The sequence below is a fragment of the Salmo salar genome, chromosome 10, assembly GCF_965601325.2.
Source record: "Salmo salar chromosome 10, fSalSal1, whole genome shotgun sequence".
Lineage (NCBI taxonomy): Eukaryota > Metazoa > Chordata > Actinopteri > Salmoniformes > Salmonidae > Salmo > Salmo salar.
The window spans coordinates 23,392,039-23,414,841 of record NC_138300.1 but is presented as its reverse complement, the minus strand read 5'-3'; the positions used below and the strand labels follow the sequence as shown (position 1 = coordinate 23,414,841).

The window sequence follows — 22,803 nt, the reverse complement described above, 5'->3', positions numbered from 1 at the left end:
TAAACGAAAATCAGGTTTAAAATACTCAGGAATTCAGATACTTGACCAGATCAGTGAAATGCTTGTTCTCATTGAACAACAAAACGATTCCAAACACATGAAAAGAGAATACAAGTTTTGTATAATTGCAATGTTTCCTCCCCCCCTCTCAATTTGTCCTCATGCCAGCACTCTCTTGCTGATTTGCCTGCCTTAATAGCAAATTAGGCTATGCCATTCAAAATTCTGTAAATGAGTTTGGTAAATTGGTAAGAGAGAAAAAAGAATTTCCTCTGCACAATAATGAACACTTACACCCACAAACTGTTATCAGTCTGACAAACACATTTTGAGCAAGCAAATAGATGTGTGGTGCCTGCCTGCCATACCCTCAAGGAAAAGCATGGTGAAGCAAAATCTGCAAATAAACACATAATAGAAAATATCCTTTCTGTTCAAAAGATAGCACATTGTCATATAGGGAAGTGGGCTTCATACGTCCACAGATGTCCTTTTTTGTCTGGACCACAGAGTTGTTAAGAAGCTAATTGAATTTCTAGTCCTGTGGGTGATACTGTTATCTGGGTTATCTGGGCCAGTTAAGACACCATAAATGCCTCATGACAGCCATGATCTCACTATCTCCCCGGGAGAAAGAGAGGATGATGTCATAGCTGAGCAGCAGCCTTCACTGCCATTGCCACAACTCCCCCCACACCCCACTGCTCCCACACTCTCCAAATTCCTTCTTCCAGACTGGTATGCCTGGCAGGAGGGACAGTGGGGAACAAAAGACTGAAGTAGAGCAAGAAAAGAAGGAAAGGCAGTATCCTCTGGCCCCTGCAGAGAGGAGGACACAACATCACATTTACTCATACAATGTTGTGTTTGAGTAAACAACATGCCTGGGTTTTCCACCAAGGACTCAAATTAAATCAAATGTAATGAAAACCCATTTGTGTGGAAATACTTTTACACAATCATTAATGAAGGCCAGTAACAGCATAGTAAATGTAATGCTTGGCATGTATCGCCATCTCTTGGTGATTTGAAAGAACTGCATAAAGTACAGCCTCATTCTCATGACAGACACCGGTTTAAATGATCTGATTAAATACGATGTGACACCTGTTGCAGGGGGCTGACCTGACTTGGCTGGTATGGTTTGTCTGTGCTGAACCTGGGGTTGAGTCTCTCCTGCTCAGCGACACCAGAGTTCCCAGAGACAGGCTAAAGTGCTCTGCTCTCCACCATTCGGGTCTCTGTTATGGGGCAATCCACATATGCTGTGTTCACACCGGCAGCCCAATTCTGATCTTTTTTTCACTAATTGGTCTTATTGACCAAAATTTTTTGTGGAAGGTACTGCGCTGGGTACATACCCCCGTGCACTCAATGTTGTTGAGATACAGTATATCGTTAGTGGAGAAACTGTGAAGCAAGTTGTAGCCCATTGCCTGTTTCTGTTTATACGTTTTTTATTAAAGAAGGTGAAACAATGTTGTGTTTATTTGCTGGAGTTGCTTCTGCTGCTGCAGCCTTCGCTGTAAAATATAGCACGTTGCCATGGTGCTTCGGATGTGACTGGTCAAAATACCATTTTGTGGAAAAATGATCCGATTTGGACTGCCTGTGTAAACGTAGCCATTGTCTCATCCATCCCGCTGTAAAGAACAGATTTCCGGGATAATTCCGTTTGCTTTGGAGGGTTATACACAGAATGTCCAGTAGCTTCATTTAGATAGATATGTATTTTATTTGTAAGTAAATTAGTGTAGGGTATGTATAGTGTTATAATTGCCTGAGCCACGTTCAGTTAAAATGTGATGTTTTACAAGAAAACATGAATATTTACTATTATGTAAGCTAATAACCTACCCAGCTCTCTGTACAAGCCAAATTTCGTTTAAAGTGCTTTGTACCTTTTCAACTTTTTTAGGCGACACTGTTTACTTTCTTTTCCATCTCTTGTCCTGGTGCACTACTGTACTTCCGGGCTGATCTTAAATCCCACCCCCCAATTATCATCATTGGCTACGTCTTTTTGCTTTGGTCTTAGTGATTGGCTATAATGTATCAAATAATGTATCCAAGTCCCAAAGTCATACAAACTGCAACATTTGACCTAATACGTTACAGTGTTACAATTTGGGATATGCGGCAATACACTCTGTGACGACAAACTGCAATGCAGCGAAACATGGTTTATCGCAATAAACCAGATTATTTCTAATGAGAAATTACTTTTATTTGATATGAAAGTTGAATCGTTATCCTCAAGTGAGAAATATGAGTTATCCCAATATTTACATAAAAAATGCACACCACACGAAATCTGTCATGTACGCCTGCCAATCAAAATCCGATCAGGCTGTTGATGCGTAGGTGATTGGAGGATCTGGAAGAAAGGGCAGGTGCATTTGAAAGTCCAAAAGGGATGGATCAATTGTGTACGTTGCGGCAGCAGGCAACTCACGGGACAGAAGAAACCCCCTCCAAAAAACACAACTCTACCTCAGGTATTTCTTTCTATACCAATTGAATGTTGAGGATTTAGCCTAATGTGTGTTGGTCTACTACATGCTTATCACATATGTACTACCACTGTATTATTACCTGTAAATGTATTGGTTTCCCAAAAGGCAAAATGCTTCTTTAATAAAACTGAGAATAGCCCTGTGTCTCAATGGATTCCATTCTAAAAATATATGGTGGTTTATCACACAAGACTCCATCAAACCTGGTTATTGTTGTATTGTATGCTATGCAAAGGGAAACCTGTTTGAATGCATGTTAAAAGCTAGCAACCCACATGTGTTTGGCAGATTGAAATACTATGGTGAGTAAATTGGTGTATTTCTTTTCAGTTTCCCTTTCCTGGATGCAAAGTGCTATAAACCAAAATGAAGAGCCTCAAGGCAAAGTTTAAGAAGAATGAGGTAAGAGGCAAGAGTAGGAGACGGTCTCTTACAAAACCATCCACCTCATGCACTGATATCTACATACACTGAGTCAGGTTACGTTTAGAGTTCGTAGGTGTATTTAGGTGCAGTAAAAAGTATTATTCAAACTTTTTTGGGACCTGATATTGACTGCTATTGGTGGTGATAGGGTGTTCTTTGTCTGATGGCTATCTGTATGTAGGTCCCAGTGCTCACATGCAGTATGTGTGTGGGGGGCACTGGTCTGGGTGTCAGTATCACTGAGCAGCAGGGGAGCAGGCCAGTCTATAGACTGATGCTGTAACCAGAGCTCTCAGGTAGCCTTCAATTATTCAGCCCCCCCCCCCCCCCCCTCCACAAACACACACGTATTGTGCTGCACACACACATTCAAATAATCCTTCATTTCCTGCTATCGTCCCCATCCCATTATGCAGGTGGTTGTAATGTCAGGGTGAAAATAAAGTAATCAATCCCAAGACAAGAACCAGTCTGTACTAATTTTGTATAGCCTAATGTAAATGTCCAAGCAACTGGAGCCTTGTGTTTGGTAGCTAGCAGCTGGTAGCTATAGCGTTGTGTGGCTATGCTATACAGAAAGCTCTGAGTAGAAATTCAACTCCTGTGTGCCTTGGCCTGTTTTAGTGAGAGATCCCCAGAGCCTGAGTGATATGGCTGCTCTGCTGGGTTGAAGCTGAGAGAGAACAGAGTAAGTTATTAATCAGTCGATGACTTACCCTCTCACTGGGAGGGATGCTCAGATTTTCATTTAGAGAGATAGAGCGAGAGGGTGGGAGAGATATGGAGGGGGAGCGAGAGGGAATCACACTATATGGACTAGATGGAGCACAACTCAGGTAGCTTATCATCCATTTTAATTTGTCTCACGATGTTGGTCACACCCAGACCACACATAAGCAGACTATAGAGAATAGAAACAGCCCACATAACTGGTTATTAATGTTCGTATACACTTCCCTCATTTCTAGAGTTAATCAATTGATAGAACAATGCATAATGCAAACAGAAAAGGATATAGTTACTTTATGATCTCAGTTTAGATTATATTATTTCACTTATTGTGACGGTTACTTCTAATGCTGTAAGTGGCTGCGTCCAGGTCAGACGAGAGTCGAGCAAGGATGTTATTATTCTAGAATTTATATAGGGTTGAGGGTAGCCTAGCGATTAGAGCGTTGGGCCAGTAACCGAAAGGTTGCTGGTTTGAATACCCAAGCCGACAAGGTGAAAAATCTGTCGGTGCCCTTGAGTAAGGCACTTAACCTTAATTTGCTCCAGGGATGACGTATTATAACAAATTTCACTGCATCTATCCGGTATATGTGACAATAACTCGTTCTTTTTTTTAATCAGCATGTCCCCTCTGCCCTACCTTGGCATTACCAGCCAGCTATTTTCTCCTCTTTCTGCTGAGCATTCATCTTCTCCTGATGCACACAGGCCCAGAGAAAGAGTGTGGCTAGGCTGCCTAGTCCAAGTAGGACAGCACAGGGAGGGAGAGAGCTGACTGAAATAAATGGACAGACTGTGAGAGGAGCGAGAGGAGGTAGAGAAGACAGGACTAGGCTGGGGTGAAAAATAAGAAGGGCACCAAAAGAGGAAGGTGTGTGTGTGTGTGTGTGTGTGTGTGTGTGTGTGTGTGAGATAGAGAGAGTGTGTGTGCCAGGTTGAGACTGCAGACTGAGTCCGTAGGTCCCTGAGAGCAGCAGCACAGGAAGAGTGGAAGGTGTTTTGGCTGAGAGAGCAGAGCACTGCGTATGGAGAGCGACGTTATCGTGAGACTCAGAGGGCTGAAGCAGTGTGTGTGTTTGTGCAAGGAAGTATAGCCTAATGTTTATCTTTAGGATGTGCATCATCATGGTTCTGTTTTGATACATGCATGGGGTTGTCGATTGTTTTCAGCGAGGTTTATGCTGTGCATTTCTGCTTTGTCATTAAGTCAGTGCTAAGTTAGTGTTAAACTCTGATGCTGTATTTAAGGCCTAGTGGCAATTGAGTAGTGTGTATGTTTGTGTGTGTCAGAATTCTGATCAGGCAGTGCACCGCTCTATGGGTCTATGGATCCTTCCTAGCTCTATCGATCGTCAGCTCTGAGCCTGATGAAGCGTTATTTCTGTCCCTGTTTCAGCTTACTGGTGGTAGGTACACTCTCTTTTACATCTGTTTGACCTCAGCTGTCTTTTCATTGTACTTTCTCTCTACTTTTTCTGGCAAAAACTGTTCAAAATGAATGTTGTGTACTGTGTGTAATGTCCCATAGAAGCAATCAGCTTGTGCCGTATGTCCATCGTCATTTCACTTTGACGAGTATTAGATTTGGCAGTCTCATCTAGACCTATGGTTAGTCATCACTCAGATCTTTGTATAGTATGTAATCAGATAGGGGTCCGTGTCTATTCTGTACTGTATGTACTGTAATTTGGTTAGCTCTGATCATGAGCCCCAGGTTGCGACTGAGTCGTGACCCATCTGTCCCTGTCTCCTCAGAGTCAGGACTGGAGTAAGAGCGATGAGAGACTGCTGCAGGCTGTAGAGCAGAACGAGCCTGACAAAGTAGCTGCCCTGATTGTGAAGAAGGGACTTTGTCCCACCAAACTGGACATGGAGGGAAAGTCAGCGTAAGTACCAGCACTTAGGGCCAGTTTCCCGGACACAGACTAAGCCTAGTCTTAGACTAAGAAGCACTTTCAATGGAGAATCGTTATTGAACTTGCTGATTAGTCTTGGGCTAGGTTTAAATGCACCACGAAATGGCCCTTACTGTTCAAGCTGTGTCACTGCGGGTAAATAGTTTAAATTCTCCTTTCTACTTTCTTTGTTGCATTACTAAACTCAGCAAAAAAAGAAACGTCCCTTTTTCAGGACCCTGCCTTTCAAAGATAATTCATAAAAATCCAAATAACTTCACAGATCTTCATTGTAAAGGGTTTAAACACTGTTTCCCATGCTTGTTCAATGAACCATAAACAATTAATGAACATGCACCTGTGGAACGGTCATTAAGACACTAACAGCTTACAGACAGTAGGTAATTAAGGTCACAGTTATGAAAACTTAGGACACTAAAGAGGCCTTTCTACTGACTCTGAAGAACACAGAAAGAAAGATGCCCAGGGTCCCTGCTCATCTGTGTGAATGTGCCTGAGGCATGCTGCAAGGAGGCATGAGAACTGCAGATGTGGCCTGGGCAATAAATTGCAATGTCCGTACTGTGAGACTCCTAAGACAGCGCTACAGGGAGACAGGATGGACAGCGGATCATCCTCGCAGTGGCAGACCACGTGTAACACCTGCACAGGATCGGTACATCCGAACATCACACCTGCGGGACAGGTACAGGATGCAACAACAACTGCCTGAGTTACACCGGGAACGCATAATCCCTCCATCAGTGCTCAGACTATCCGCAATAGGCTGAGAGAGGCTGGACAGAGGGCTTGTAGGCCTGTTGTAAGGCAGGTCTTCACCAGACATCACTGGCAAAAATGTCGCCTATGGGCACAAACCCACCGTCGCTGGGCCAGACAGGACTGGCAAAAAGTGCTCTTCACTGACGAGTCGCAGTTTTGTCTCACCGGGGGTGATGGTCGGATGAAGGAATGTTTATCGATGAAGGAATGAGCGTCTGTACTCTGGAGCGGGATCGATTTGGAGGTGGAGGGTCCGTCATGGTCTAGGGCGGTGTGTCACAGCATCATCGAACTGAGCTTGTTGTCATTGCAGGCAATCTCAACGCTGTGCGTTACAGGGAAGACATCCTCCTCCCTCATGTGGTACCCTTCCTGCAGGCTCATCCTGACATGACCCTCCAGCATGACAATGCTACCAGCCATACTGCACGTTCTGTGTGTGATTTCCTGCAAGACAGGAATGTCAGTGTTGACATGGCCAGCGAAGAGCCCGGATCTCTATCCCATTGAGCATGTCTGGGACCTGTTGGATCGAAGGGTTAGGGCTAGGGCCATTCCCCCCAGAAATGTCCGGGAACTTGCAGGTGCCTTGGTGGAAGATTGGGGTAACATCTCACAGCAGCAAGAACTGGCAAATCTGGTGCAGTCCATGAGGAGGAGATGTACTGCAGTACTTAATGCAGCTGGTGGCCACACCAGATACTGACTGTTACTTTTCATTTTGACCCCCTCTTTGTTCAGGGACACATTATTCCATGTCTGTTAGTCACATGTCTGTGGAACTTGTTCAGGTTATGTCTCAGTTGTTGAATCTTATGTTCATACCAATATTTACATATGTTAAGTTTGCTGAAAATAAACACAGTTGACAGTGAGAGGACATTTCTTTTTTTGCTGAGTTTACTAGTATTGATGATCTTGTTGATTATCTTCTTGTTGATTATCTTCATCACCATAAGGACATGATCTCTTCCTGGTAGGTTCCATCTCTGTGCGTCTCGGGGTCGTCTGGACTGCTTGGAGGTCATCCTGGCTCACGGGCCAGACATTAACGTGACAGATGGTACAGGTGAGACGACAGTCTCATTACCTGAACATGTTGTTAACACATTTAGTGTCACGGACCGCCAAGGTAACGCTTTGTGGCTATAACTGGTCAAAACAATTACAACATGCTCTCTTGCTACTCTCATTCTTTCCTTCTTTCTCTTGGTGATTGAAATGGCCTCATCAACTCCAAGGCTTCAGTGCCCTTCACCTTGCAGCCAAGAACTGCCAGCCTGAGTGCCTGAAGAGACTATTACAGGTACAATAGACAGTCAGACACAGTTAATATTACTACGATACATGGAAAATAAGGTATGCCGTTATCATGCATTTTTGGTGAAATGCGTCTCATACTCCCACAGGAGAGATTGTCTGTAGACTCCACAGACAGCTTTGGCCGGACAGCTTTGCATCACGCAGGTCTGCAATGCACTAGCTACTGTATAATACAATTGATTACAGCACTGTTTGTGTAACACTGTAAACAACTCAACCATTTTGTACTTTCCATTTGTTTCACTATGGTGTCTGTCCGTCTTCCTGCAGCTGTGAGCGGCTGCTTGTCCTGCACTGAGACTCTGTGGGACTTCAAAGCCAGTCTGGATACCCAGGATGGGGTAAGTGGCATCGGCCTTAGACTGTCTCTGTACAGCAGCAGCCACCAAGCTAGGTCCAGGAGAGCTAAAGGGTGTGCAGGGTTTTGTTACAGCCCATCACTAACACACATGATTCAATCAACCATGTTAAGTCATTGTGGCCTCGCTATCTCAGGATGGGGTGACCGCGCTGATCCTAGGAGCCCAGATGAGCAGAGTGGAGCTGTGTGCTTTCCTGTTGGACCGAGGGGCCAATCCCAACATACAGGACAGCCAGGGCAGGTACTTCAACAAGACTCAACAAACAAGGCTTTGTATTAGATTGACTTATGCAAAACAAACTGTGAACATAAGACAAAGGTGACGGCTGGCTATGTAGTCAGATAGACCTGCAGTGTTTCATGAGGGGCTAAATGTATGTTATGTGTCCTGCTCTTATGTTCTTGATTTTGTGTTTTTTATGTTGTAGGTCAGCCCTGATGCTGGCCTGTGAGAGTGACAGTGCAGAGACTGTGGAGGCGTTGCTAAGGGGAGGGGCTAACCCACATCTGGCCGACGCTCTCGGACACCACGCAGCCCACTACGGCGCAACCGCCGGCAACCAGCGCATCGCACAGCTGCTGCAAAACAGAGCTCCAGGTAACCAACGGTAACCTTTGGTTGTCTCCCCTGCCGACTGCAGCAGGATTGGGCTCAATTCCATTTCAATTAGGATTTTTACAATGGTTGAATTGGAATTTCCATCCACCCTCTGAATTGAAATGGAATCGACCCCGACTATGCACTGCAGCCCTACTCTGGGCTCTGGCAGTGGCAGTCTGGTGCATAGAATTATAATCGATAGAATAGACTAATTCAACTCAACATTTCCTGCTGGGTGTATGGAGGCCATATTTGGTGTACCATTTCAAATGTTTAATCAATTGACATGGTAACTGCCACAAAGCGATGTCTGCTGTTGGGTGTACTGTACCAAAATCCATGGTGCTTTATCCTTTCTATCAGCTGTAATTCTATGGTCTGGGTTATGGCCTCAATCTGATCCCCCAGGAAATGGCTGTAATGTGAGGAAGTCGATGAAGGAGACAGCTGGGGGTAATTGTAACAGGCTGAAACAGAGAGGGAAGGCTTGCTGCACTTTTATCTTTAAACAAAGGCTTGCTGATTTACAAAAAACAGATGTGTGTATCGTTTGAAATGGAGGTGAATGAAAATAGAGCAGTCCCTAAAATGTCTCTGGTGTATCTGATATATGAGGAGTCTTGTAGCTTACAGCTTACAGTAGGGCTGTTGTGTGGTGGTATAATGTGTGCGACAGGATATAGGAGGATTTTTTTTATTTAGCTTTTTGGGGAATGCTTTTGTGGGTAATGGGTATGCTTTTTAGCTTTAACTGCAGTGTAAATCATTGTGTGTGTGTGTGTGTGTGTGTGTGTGTGGTGTGTGTGTGTGTTGTGTGAGTGTGTTGAATCTCAATGGACCAGAGGTTAAAAGGCCTTGCTGTTTGTCTCTCCCATGCATATGTAGCCACTGAGGGCAATGGAGAAGAGGTAACTTACCACTCATCATTTCATTTTCATTTTCACTCACTACACATTCATGTAAAAACATAGCCAGTATTACTGAATTGTACATAATAGACTTTACGACATAGGAACAAACACCAACTTCTTATCACATGTTCAATCTACAACAACAACATTTGAACAACAACAGCTGAAGTAACATCTCACAAGGAAAACATGTAAAAATCTCATTACAAGACATTTTAGGCTACAGTACTGCTTGCTTTGTTTTGGACCTTGCTGCTCCTCTCCTCCTGCTTTCCCCTGTTCCCCTGTTCCTTCTGTTTGTTTGTGCCTTCAGCGACAGCCCCCTCCTCCCCCTCCCCTACCAGGGGGTACAACCCCCCGCAAGAGGAAAGCCCCCCCTCCTCCGCACTCCCCTCCCCAGGTACGACTGCAGCTCTAGAGATGGATGACATAGTTGTTACTTTGACATATCAAAATGCTTTTTGTATGATTCTTACTAACTCTTACTTATGCTGTGATAATCATGCTCATAATAACTTTGATAACCATGTTCCAGGGCTCCCCGCCATCTCCTGCCTCCCAGAGCCCTCCTCCCCCTGCCTCTCCTGAGCCTCAGACCCAGAGACCCGCTCCCCCTCCTCAGTCCCCAGAGACGCAACGCTCTGCTCAGGCTAACCTTGTGAGTTACGTCCCTGCCACTGCATAGTGTATGCATAGCACCTAGGGTTGCAAAACTACCGGTAATTTACCAAAGTTACCGAAATGTTCTGCAATTTTGGTAATTAATAGGTCATCTATTTTATATCTTTGTCTATATTTTCCATGAGTTTCTAGTAGATGGTTCAAGAGATAATAGCCTAATTTATGAAAAAAGTATCTAATCAACAATGGCATTATTTTCAATGAACTCTGCAACTCTTCCAACTATTTCCTTTTTTCGCAACTACCACCAGTTTGGCGGCAAAAAATGAACAACAAAGACCTACTGACATAGCTAGTAAAATATATAAAAGTGTGAAAAATATAAAGGATATTTAATGCTGTAACCCTCATTTTAAACATCAATGTTATTCAATAAATTGATGGGTTATATTTAGGTTAATGTTTTACAGTTTTGTCATGTTTTTTTACATTTTAAAATGATTGTATTATTGTATATATTTTACAAGTGATAAGGCCACACAGAAGGCCAGAGATAATTACAGACACCTGTGATAATCTGAATTAACCAAAAAGGCAACTCACGTCTGTTAGTTTACTGATAAATGTTACCAGAAATATACCCTCCATTTGCAACGCTAATAGCACCTAAGCATACAGGAGATAAAATATGCTTATACATATGGTATACAACCTTAACACATCTCAATTCAAGGTACTCATCTTTAGATATACATTTTTAGGATCAGTATTTATGACTGTAGCAGACAGTAACAGACAATACATAGCGAATGACTATCTACTGTATTCAATTTGAGACTGCTAATGAGTACGGTGCTGCTGTGCGACTGTGATATTACTGATAGGTATTGCTATGTGTGTGTCTGTGAGATGGAGGATGAGGAGGTGTTTGAGGAGATCCGCAGACTGCGTCTGGAAAGGGGACGTCTGCTCCAGAAGATCAAAGGTCTGGAGCAGCAGCAGAACAGCGCCCACACTGCCCTGGAGGAGGTACTGCATGCAATTGTCACTTCCGAGCTTGAGCTCAAGCTCAAACGCCTGTTCCCTAGAAACCTCTCATATATCTGAAAAGAAATCCGCTGTGAACTCACTCTCTCCCTGTGCTAGCTGACTCAGCTGAGAGAGCGTCTGCAGCAAGCGGAGGCAGAGCGGGACAGGCTGCAGACTGAGCTGGAGGAGCTGAAGGCAGGTCAGGTGATCGGTGCCAGTGACTCAGATGACGACATGCTGGACTTCCCAGGTGTGTGTGGGTAGAGAGGGAATACTGCTGGCAGTTTGTTAAATTTGTTAAACTGACCAGTTGTTGGATAGATGGACTTAGGATATAGCAGCCTAATGAGAGTCATACCAAGATGATGAATCATCACTCAAATTCTAGCTACTGACATGGCAATGGCTGATGTTTTGTTAGTCAAAATATGGCATTGATTTACCTCCGTCTATCTTGAAGGTGCTGAGAAGCTGCTCTCCAGGCGGTCGAGAGAGTCTCCCTCTGCTCTGGACGAGGGGGAGGCAGACTCCCTCAACCCCACCTCTCCTGGTCCTGCAGACCCAGACACTGTGACTGAGCTACGCAGACAGCTGAAGGAGCTGGCCTTACAGAATCAGGAGCTGGTCCTGAAAGTGCAGGTACCAAACACACACACAGCATCGGCTAATGAATTGATAGAGAGGGAGTTATTAAAAGGCCCTTCAGAGTCCAGAGTAGTACTGATGATGCTGCTGGTTCAAGGCTGGCTGAGCAGCATCAGATTGGACCATTAGTCATAATCACGTTATAGGCCTATGATGTAGCATCCAGCTAGAAATAGAATAATAGCATCACAGAGAGGCACAGAGACTGGTTGCAGGCATTCTTCACTAACTGGGTCATGGTCTGTACAAGTAGACAGAATCGGGACAAAGGGTTACAGCCTGGCTACCATGGGAGGGTGTGTCTGAGGCTGTGTACTGCATGAGGGCTAGTACAAGGGCTGGTATAAAGTCTGAACCTGTCACCAAGGAGGAGTAGAGGAGTTCTGTGACTGGCGACCTGAGTTTATAAAGTTTTGACAATAGGAAAATAGGATGCTTAACCTATGATATACATATCACAACTGCTAGAGAACAAACAAACCCTCACTGATCATTTCTGTGCTGTGATCTTGTGTGGTTTGCAGATGCTGGAGATGTTTGAGAAAGATGACACTGACATGCAGACATCCGGCCCAGACTTTGTCCCCACGGCTCTGTATGACTCCCTGAGGAGGGAGTTTGAAGCTCTGCAGGAGCACTACTCCCAGGCCCGGGCTTCAGCTGAGGCCTCCAGCATGGCAGGGGAACAGGGGTAAGGATTACCACCCACACCATCTTACACCAGCCACCTTATACCTTCTGGATAAGAGCATCTACTAAATGACTAAAATGTCACATTCACACCACCCACTAGGGTTCGAGTTCCATTTGTAGAGGTGCCCTGGGGTGCTGAGCACTACCATGAGGGCACCCCGGTAAGGACTAAAGTATTAAATCAACATGGACACCCCCATAATGGTTCAACATATTAACACTGGTCCAGCCCACTATTTTTAGCATCTTTAAGCCAACTATTTAAGAGTCAGTGTGTAATTTGAACCCTGCCAGCCACAGTATTGTAATTAGAAGATTCTAGCTAGCATAATGTGCCTCTACAACCATAGTTAAAACTCTCACTTCACTTCAGTTCTGATATTTGTTGTCTTTTCTGCAGGTGTGAGGAAGTGGAAGGGGGAGGAGAGGGGGAGTCAGGGGCAGAGGGGAAGGAGAGAACAGAGGAGATGGAGGGGGAGAGCAGTAAGGAGCTGAAGGAGAGGCTGTGTGGGCTGGAGGAGCAGCTGGCCCACTCCCAGTCTGAACTGGAGGAGCTGAGAGAACAGGTGCACCTTGGGGTCTACTCCATGGAACAGGCGGGGGGCCATGGGGGCACGGTGGGTGAGACGGAGGGGGCGAGCCAGGAGACGCAGCAGCTGAGAGAGAGGGTGAGGGACCTGGAGGCGGCGCTGAAAGAGCGAGAGAGACAGGGGGAGGGACAGAGTGAGGGTGAGAGCACAGGGGACAATGACACGGTCAAACAGCTGAGAAAGAAAGTTAAGGAACTACAGGCAGCCCTGGAAGATAAAGGAACAGAAAAAGAGGGCGAAAAGGAGGACGGAGGAGGGGAGAGTGAGACAGTGAGGAGCCTCAGGGAGAGGGTGAGCGAGCTTGAAGCCGACCTGGCAGAGAGCAAGGAGTCAGGGAGAGCGGGGGAAAGGAGAGAGGGTGTGGTAAAGCAAGAAGGGGAGGTGGTGCGGAGGCTGCAGGGGCGTGTGGGGGAGCTGGAGGAGGAGCTGAGGCAGTGTGTTCCCCGTTTGGAGCTGGACGAGGTGCAGGTGACCCTGGGTCTGCAGTGTGAGCAGCTGGCCAGGGAGAGGGCTGAGGCCAGCCTGAGACTGAACGAGGCTTTACTGGAGCTGGAGAGACTACGTCCCCCCAGCCGCACACACCACCAAGGAGACGAGGAGGAGGAAGAGGAGGAAGATAGGTCTGAGGGGTCAGAGCCCTCTATCACATCAGGTGTGTTTCCCTGGTGTCTAACTGGTGCCCTGTTACTGTTATACTCCGGTATTATAATATCCTCTACCTTATCTGTCATCTTTGCTCTCTTTGTGGCACAAGGACAAATTATTTCACTGTAGTCAATCACAGTGGTAAGCTTTAAATAACTTGTTTATAACCATTCATTTACTGTCATGTAATGACTTTCATGTCTCTCCGAGTTTGTGACGGCAGTTCTGTCCAATCAGAACTCTTTCTGAGGCTTTGCGTGATGACACTTCTCACCAATCAGAGCACTCTCTAAGTCTGTGATATTTCTTCTCTCCAATTAGAGCCTTCCCTGAGACAGGTGAGAGAGGAACTGGAGGTGGCTAGGCAGGAAGCAGCTCAGGCTCTGGACTGTTTGTGCGCGGAACGCGAGGGCCGGGCTCAGGACACCCTCCACATGAGAGACGCAGTATCCCTGTCCCAACACACAGAGGCGCTGTCGGCCCTGTCGGAGCAGCTGGCCCAGACAGCCCAGGAGCTGCAGGCAGAAAGGGCCCTGCGATGCCATGCCCAGACTGAGACGGCTAGGCTAGAGGCCCAGCTACAGGACACACAACAGGACCTTATACCCAGGGAGGAGCACAACAAAGTTAAGGTTAGCTTGAAGAGAAATGCATGCAAGCGACGAGGGAGTTAGCCTCAGATCATATATATATATATATATATATATATATATATATATATATATATATATATATATATATATATATTGAGGTTTAAAGTAAATGGATATTAGGCTATCATAAATACAACATAAGTTTTAGCACAAATGACTAAGCACCAGAATTGTGTATGACCCACATTTGGCCATGTATGGCACCACTTCTGTCAATCATATACAGCCAGTCCCTCCAGGATTCCGCGATTCTGCAATCGCAATTTCTTTTGCAAAATCAACAATTCCATGCATATTATCTGCGGGCTTGCAAATTTGACCAATCACTGTACTATTTCCACATAAAACAGTAAATCATTGCAATTTTATCGCAAAAAAAACGGACCTATCACCACAGTACAAAAAAAGGGCGCGCAATTTCAACTGCACATTTACTGCATAATATAGTTCAATCAAGCCACATGTCAACAAACTCTTTACCTCGTCCGCACATTTTCGTGACAAATTGGACAAAATCATTGCATATTGCTATGCAAAATATCAGAATTGCCCCAGCAAAAACAAGCATTTTTCCCCGGAAATATCACAAAAAATCCTGGTGAAATCTTGGAGGAACTGAGTAGCCTACACTACAGTACCACAGATAGATCAATGAGACCGATATTTCACCGGATGTATAAATGTGAAGCATCCAGTGATGAGAGGAAGCCCAGTGGCCGGCAGTGGGAGAAGAGGGAGCAAGATGGATTTTGGCAACCTTCTGCTAATTTTCTCATCGATGAAACATTTGATCTCCATATAGTTTTCTGTTTCCAAAACTAAAATCTGAAAAAAACTGAGTGGACTGCGTTTTGTGGACTTTACCATTTGCCAAAGTTTCAAAAAATTGCCTTGTTAGGAGTGCAAAGGGCAAATTGAGTTATTGTGCACGTCACAGAGTAGCCGTTCCCTAATGGAAATGTTCCAATAAATTCTAAAACGCCCACTGTGATTAATTTTCTCCCATTGAAAACGACATGCTCTGGTCTATCCTGGGTTAGTTGTAAAAAATCTTTGACAGTACTATGAAAGTAGTACTTCCTGACTTCATGCTGTCTACTGTTCCTGTTGTATCAGTTGGAGCTGCAGCGCGCTCTGCAGGCCAGTGAGAGCAGTGCGGCGGAGGCCAAGGATGCTCTGAGTGTGAAGGAGACAGAGCTGAGAGACATGAGGTCCCAAAAGGCTGTGGAACAGGGCCTGGTGTCCAAGGAGGACCACGAGTCCCAGCGCCTCTCACTGCAGGCCGATATCAACACACTCACCGCCCGATTCAATGACCTCACGCGCAAACATGAGAAGACCTGCACCGAGGTGTGTGTGTGTGTGTGTGTGTGTGTGTGTGTGTGTGTGTGTGTGTGTGTGTGTGTGTGTGTGTGTGTGTGTGTGTGTGTGTGTGTGTGTGTGTGTGTGTTGTTCTTGTTTACCAAAATACTGTGAATTTGAAGAAAGTTAGAGACGGAAACATTAACTCAAGAGTGGACTAAAAGCCACATGCTACAGACTACAGGTTGGACTGTTGCCACAATAGCGGACAAACTGATGTGCACCAGGGTTTCCTTTCTCCTTTTGCGTTATTTATGTGTGTGTTCTATATCTCCTTACATCCTTTTCCCTTATGTCATCTATCTCCCCCCTTTCTAGGGGCGCTGTACTACTATGGCTGACCCTGTAAAACAACACATTTCACTGCATCTATCCGGTGTGTGACAATAAAACATCTTTCTTTCTCCCTGTCTCCCTCCCAACAGGTGTTCCAGGTGCAGCGGGAGGCTCTGTTTAATAAGAGTGAACGTCAGGTGGCCGAGGCTCAGCTGGCCACGGCGCAGCAGCAGCTGGCTGACCTGCAGGCCCAGTCCAGCCACATCCAGGAGCTCCACAAAGACATCAAGGACTCCCAGGGCCTGGTCAAGGAGAAGGACCGCAAGGTGAGACAGAGACACAGATGGTAGAAGTTAAATTGAGCGACACTGTACTTTATTTGGAAATCGACCCCTAGCCCCTACCCATCCACATCGCTTAGACCAAACGCCACATCAACTAATGTTTCTTTTCCATGATGAGTCTGGATTTCATCTCCTCCCTCATGACTTCTCGAATGCGAACAAATTCAAACCGTTTTGATTGGTCAAAGTAACCGATGGGTTGGGCCAGAGCCTGAACACATGTGGGTAAAATCATTGGCTTTGATACTCTGATTGGTTAGAGACGATCCAATCGCTGATGACTTGTTTTGTACAATGCCCCACTCTTTAACATCAGCAGAAACAACTTTTACGATGGCGGTCTCAGACTGAAAGTACGTAGCGGTAAATAAAAAGAGCAGTGGAATTAAATTCAGTATAAGTCATCAGGCAACCTACCCCTTGCTGGTAAGCTGGGTGGTCATGTTGCTGTCCATTCCTTTTAGATCAACACATAGTGCTGAACGGTGAGGGCATGAGTGTGATTTGGAACTGAGAAAAAAACTATGGGAAATGAAGGGATCTGTGATCTCCCTCCCTCTCTCTCTCTTGTTGTGTGTAGATAATGGAGCTCTCTAAGGAGGTTTTCCGTCTGAAGGAGGCTCTGGGGGCCCTGAGTCCTCCTCTGGGACTCTCCTCCTCCCACTCCTCCTCTCACTCCCACTCTGAGAGAGTCCCCCCTGTGAACCCTGGCCAGCAGGTGGCGCTGCAGAACAGAGTGGCTGTACTCTCCAAGGAGCTCCAGGTGAGGGCATCACTGAGCCAAAACAAATACCAAATACCTGTCACGTCCTGACCAGTAAGGGGTCTATTTGTTATTTTAGTTTGGTCAGGACGTGGCAGAAGGTATTTGTTTTCATGGTTTTGTGTATGTGTTTAGATAGAGGGATATTTTTGTGTAGAGTGTTTCTGGGGTTTATTGGTGTAAGTGTCGATGTAGAGGGGGTAGTTGATTTAGGTGGTTCGGGGTGTGTGTGTATTGTAGAGGGGTATTTGATGTATGTGTTCCGGGGTGTTGGGTATGTTCTTGTGTTTGTATTTCTAAGGGGTTGTTCTAGTTTTGTATTTCTGTGTTGGCCTGGTATGACTCTCAATCAGGAACAGCTGTACATCGTTGTTGCTGATTGAGAGTCATACTTAGGTCGCCTGTTTTCACCTGTTAGTTTGTGGGAGATTGTGGTGGTCTGTTTTTCCTTCTTTGTCCCAATAAAAGAAGATGAGTGTACATATTCCCCGCTGCGTTTTGGTCTCAATCCTACGACTACCGTGACAATACCTAGGTTCATGGTTTAAAGAACGCTGGAGCATACTGTCTGTATTGTATATCTTATTACAGGATTGGGAACGGAAGCACAGACAAGTTGTAGCTGTATACCGATCCCATCTACTGGCTGCTGTACAGGTAAGTCCAACTCTATGCACCCTTGTAGAAGACATGTCATTATCAGGTCAGTGCAATATGAAGTGTTGTTGTGTAGTTGATGGGATGTGATGGGATGTGAATGAGACTTGTATCTTCCTCAGGGCCGGATGGATGAGGAGGTCCAAGATCTCTTACTGCAGATCCTGAGGATGTCACACAAGGACCAGGGTTACTGACCCCCCCCCCCCCCCCCCCCCCCACACACAGGCAGTGTACTCCCTGTGCAATGGAAGACACAACGGGCTATGGGACCCATCACTGTACTATACCATCTACTAACTACAGTATATGTACACACTTACTGAAAGCAACTGGTCTGTTCTGCATACAGTACGTGTAGCCTTGGAAAGACATAGAGGCTAGCCCCTTCATGACTAGCGTTGAACTGGATAGACATGGACAGGTATGGTTGTCTGGTATCAGAAAGAGAAATGTCTGTATAGATAATTACTTGTATTGAGTAACAAGAATGTATGTCTTGTCTCAATCGTGTGATGAGCCTAGTGATTGAATATATTTTGTATGATATTCTTACAATAAAGATGTAGAAAGAAACCAAAATCCTGCCTCTACCTCCTTGTTTAGATGTTTATTTATTGGATACTTTTATTTATTGGATAAATAAAAGCTCAAAGGTGATAGGACTAACATGCAGGAGCTTTTCAGCGATTTTCCTCTATCTGTTTTAGTCCAGGGATATCAGTGGGTGCTGACATGTGCTCCCATAAAGCCTGACATCCTACATTCCTAATAAATCCAGATGAAGGGAGAGTGCTGTGGATTGGGTCCAACACACATTACACACCCTTTAGTTTGTCCATTGTCATCTCACATGATTTTTCAATGTTTCTAATTTTAATAGCGCCTTGGTCATGTGATCTACTGACCTCAAACAAGGTTTAGAATGTCCACTGTCTACCCTTCTATATTGCACATCCTTTAGTTTGTCCATTTTCATCTTGCATGTTTTTACACTACATTTTTTTAACTTTCTAATTTCAATAGCTCCTTGGTCATTTGACCTACTGGGCTAAAACAAGGTTCAGAATGTACAATCAGTGGGCCTACACATTGCACACCCTTTAGTTTGTCCATTTTCATCTCACACAATTTTACATGAATTTTGTAAACATTCTAATTTCAATAGCTCTTTGGTCATGTGATCTATTGGACTCAAACAAGGTTCAGAATGTCCACTGACTACACTTCTATATCGCACACCCTTTAGTTTGTCCATTTTCATCCCACATGATTTCACATGAATTTTGTAAACATTTGAATTTCAATAGCTCTTTGGTCATGTGATCTACTGGACTCGAAGGTTCAGAATGTCCACTGACTACCCTTCTATATTGCACACCCTTTAGTTTGTCCATTGACTGTACATTCTGAACCTTGTTTGAAGTCAGTAGGTCACATGACCAAGGAGCTATTAGAAAGTTTAAAAATGTAATGTAAAAACGTGCGATGACAATGGACAAACTAAAGGGTGCGCAATGTGTATGCCCGCTGATTGTACATTCTGAACTTTGTCTGAGTCCAGTAGGTCACATTACCAAGGAGCTATTGAAATTAGAAAGTAAAAAAATGTAATGTAAAAATGGACAAACTAAAGGGTGTGCAATATAGAAGGGTAGTCAGTGGACATTCTGAACCTTGTTTGAAGTCAGTAGGTCACATGACTAAGGAGCTATTGAAATTAAAAAGTTTAACATTTCTATGTAAAAACGTGTGAAATGGAAAAAATAAAGGGTGTGCAATGTGTCGGCCCGCTGAGTGTACATTCTGAACCTTGTTTGAAGTCAGTTGGTCACATGACCAAGGAGCTATTTAAATTAGAAAGAGAGAAAAATTAGTGTAAAATCATGTGAGATGAAAATGGACAAACTAAAGGGTGTGCAATATAGAAGGGTAGTCAGTGGACATTCTGAACTTCCTTTGAGGTCAGTTGGTCACATGACCAAGGAGATATTGAAATTCAAAGGTAAAAAAGTTTACTTTGTTCACGCTCCCTAACTAATTCAACTAGGAATACAAAATACTGCTCACATTTCCACACGTTTATTAGTTTTGCAAAGCGAATTAAGGTCCAAATCGTGAAAATTTGAGTATTCAGACCCCTCTAGCGACACATTTTCAAAAAAGCGACTAGCGACAAATCTAGCTACTTTTTCTGGTGTTATTGGAGACTTTTGAAGACTCTGACGTGAAAGCACGTATCGTTCTTACTCTTCTCAAAGAGCAGCGGGTGCTGCCGTGGGCCCCATCCCCTTCCCAAAGCACTCACAGGCGGCCCAGTCCTCGCACAGCAGTCCCTCCCAGCTGCAGTCAGAGCAGATGTTCACCCCTCCGCGTCCAGACTGCAAATGAATCGCGCATGCGGGAAGCCGCCGCTGGCTGATCCCGCCCTGGCTTACATTAAGGTGGGATGTAAAGGTAAAAAACTAAACTAAAAAACTAAAAAATGTAATTAAATAAAAACGAAGTAACTCCGCCAGAGTGTCTCTTTTGGGTCACTTTTGCCGGTCCCAAGCCCGGATAAAGGAGGAGGGTTGGAATTGTGACATTAAAAAAACAAGTATCTACAGAAGAAATTTCATTTGTGTTCTAAACATATTTAGGGTGTTTTTTACTCACTTTTTGTCTCTCCCACTACGTTATTCCTCTCCTACAGCGTCCATCACAATTACATGCACATGGCCAATTATGCAAATTAGATAATGATGTCATTTAGCGACTTTTAGGACAGCCAATAGCTACTTTCCTTGCTGAGGAATGGACACAATACAACACTGTATTGAGGTTTAAAAGCGCGAATATCCGTTGAATATCCAACCTGAAACTGTTTTTACCTTGGTCAATTTTTGGTTTGTTTGTTTCGGGACCTCTCAACACCATCTATGCACGTAACCACTCACTTACACTACTGATTACACACACCATTGTTACTTGTTTATAGTTTACTTTAGTTAGTAAATATATTTTTGTTGTTGCCTCTTTGTTACGGGAAACGATCCGGTTCGTGACAGGACCTCAACGGAGCTGAATACTAGCACTTCAAATGTTCTACTGTTTAAACTCCTGTTCCCTTTATAGAATATTAGCAGCTCAAAAGTATTGTGGAGCTCCTGCACCTAAATATAAACAGTACCAGCACCCAAAATGAGTACCGGAACCTATTTCAGTCCATGTCAAGCCAAGCACTGATAAGAAGTCTATTATATTATGTTTCCACTGGATCAGAACATTACATTTTTCCCTTTCACGCTGAGTGGTTATCGAAAGAGAGAGAGCTGGAAAGATTTTTCAGATACATTGAGAAACTATTATAATTCTCAATGGATGTAAAAACAGGCTTCGTTTTCTTGCTGTTTGAGGTGAAGAAAACATTACTTTGAGAAACTCCACAGGTCATTAGTGGTGGTGCGTTAAGCCAATCAGAAATACTATCAGATCCCCAATGGGCACATTTATATGACTAGGTTTGCGCACAGGCCAGGTAGCCTATAGGCCTACTTACTCAACATTGACAGGGGTGCTCTAAACAAAAGACAATGACAAAATTGACAGGACGCCTAATTGGATTTAAACAAACCAAAACTAGTTTTTTACAAGTGTAGCATAGGTTGTGCACTCTGCAAACAATGTGTCCACTCCGAGAATGAGAACAGGAAGATTGGAATAATAATATTGAATGCATAAAAAAATGACCGTAACCAAAGTAACAAATGTAGATTAGACATTATGGGAATTAATAGTAAATGGCCTACTGGTGATATATGTAATGGGGAATTGATATACAATAACAATGAAATGCAAATAATTCACACAATTAAGTTATGAAAGGATGAATGTGCACAAATTGGCAAGAGAGAGCGCATTCTGGAGTGAGAAGTGCATTGTGCATCTGGGCGTATTGGCCATGCAGCATTTACGGCATTTACGGATATGGCCTCAGCAGAAGTCAGGGCAAGAATGGCCTTCGCAGAAATCAGGGCATTCATACTTCTTGCGCTTTGCGGAGTAGTGCAGAGCTGTTGTCAAGGAAGTGAGTTTGTGTTTATACAGTATGTACCTCTCCCACCTACCATCAACTAAGCATGTCAATGCGGAGATATACAGACCCCTCTGCATTGTTACAAAATGTGGGAGGCGCATGTCTATGCGGTATAGAGCTCGATTCGGCCTCTGCATTCCTCTGGAGGCTAAGTTACATCCTTATTCTAAAATTGATTAAATAAAACATTTTCCTCATCAATCTACACACAATACCCCATAATGACAAAGCAAAAACAGGTTGTTAGAAAGTTTTGCAAATCTATAAAACAAAAAAACAGAAATACCTTATTTACATAAGTATTCAGACCCTTTGCTATGAGACTTGAATTTGAGCTCAGGTGCATCCTGTTTCCATTGACCCTCCTTGAGATGTTTCTACAACTTGATGGGAGTCCACCTGAGGTAAATTCAATTGATTGGACATGATTTGGAAAGGCACACATCTGTCTACATAAGGTCCCACAGTTGACAGTGCATGTCAGAGCAAAAACCAAGTCATGAGATTGAAGGAATTGTCTGTAGAGCTCCGAGACAGGATTGTGTCAAGGCACAGATCTGGGGAAGGGTATCAAAACATTTCTGCAGTATTGAAGGTCCCCAAGAACACAGTGGCCTCCATCATTCTTAAATGGAAGAAGTTTGGAACCACCAAGACTCTTCCTAGAGGTGGCCGCCAGGCCAAACTGAGCAATCGGGGGAGAAGGGCCTTGGTCAGGGAGGTGACCAAGAACCCGATGGTCACTCTAACAGAGCTCCAGGGTTCCTCTGGGGAGATGGGAGTACCTACCAGAAGGACAACCGTCTCTGCAGCACTCTACCAATCAGGCCTTTATGGTAAAGTGGTCAGACGGAAGCCACTCCTCAGTGAAAGGCACATGACAGCCCGCTTGGAGTTTG

At 44.4% G+C, this 22,803-nt stretch overlaps 3 protein-coding genes across 3 annotated transcripts; all 3 read left to right on the top strand.

Moving 5' to 3' along the window:
* The first annotated feature begins 2,842 nt into the window (after positions 1-2,842).
* LOC106613472 (uncharacterized) lies at positions 2,843-9,388 on the top strand. Its single transcript, XM_045687517.2, has 8 exons — positions 2,843-2,918; positions 5,430-5,560; positions 7,333-7,421; positions 7,594-7,658; positions 7,762-7,819; positions 7,946-8,016; positions 8,171-8,277; positions 8,465-9,388. Exons 1-8 carry the CDS (start codon positions 2,883-2,885, stop codon positions 8,646-8,648), a joined length of 741 nt encoding a protein of 246 aa, XP_045543473.2. The 5' UTR covers positions 2,843-2,882; the 3' UTR covers positions 8,649-9,388.
* Positions 8,775-12,883, top strand: LOC123724529 (ankyrin repeat domain-containing protein 24). Its single transcript, XM_045688606.2, has 7 exons — positions 8,775-8,816; positions 9,862-9,948; positions 10,084-10,206; positions 11,079-11,198; positions 11,316-11,448; positions 11,659-11,837; positions 12,368-12,883. The coding sequence occupies exons 1-7, from the start codon at positions 8,775-8,777 to the stop codon at positions 12,536-12,538; spliced, it is 855 nt and encodes a 284-aa protein (XP_045544562.2). The 3' UTR covers positions 12,539-12,883.
* A 58-nt stretch (positions 12,884-12,941) lies between these two features.
* Positions 12,942-18,401, top strand: LOC123724390 (uncharacterized). The gene is made up of 7 exons (XM_045687516.2): positions 12,942-13,778; positions 14,093-14,403; positions 15,541-15,774; positions 16,212-16,388; positions 16,987-17,169; positions 17,761-17,826; positions 17,949-18,401. Exons 1-7 carry the CDS (start codon positions 13,004-13,006, stop codon positions 18,021-18,023), a joined length of 1,821 nt encoding a protein of 606 aa, XP_045543472.2. The 5' UTR covers positions 12,942-13,003; the 3' UTR covers positions 18,024-18,401.
* Positions 18,402-22,803: the final 4,402 nt, after the last annotated feature.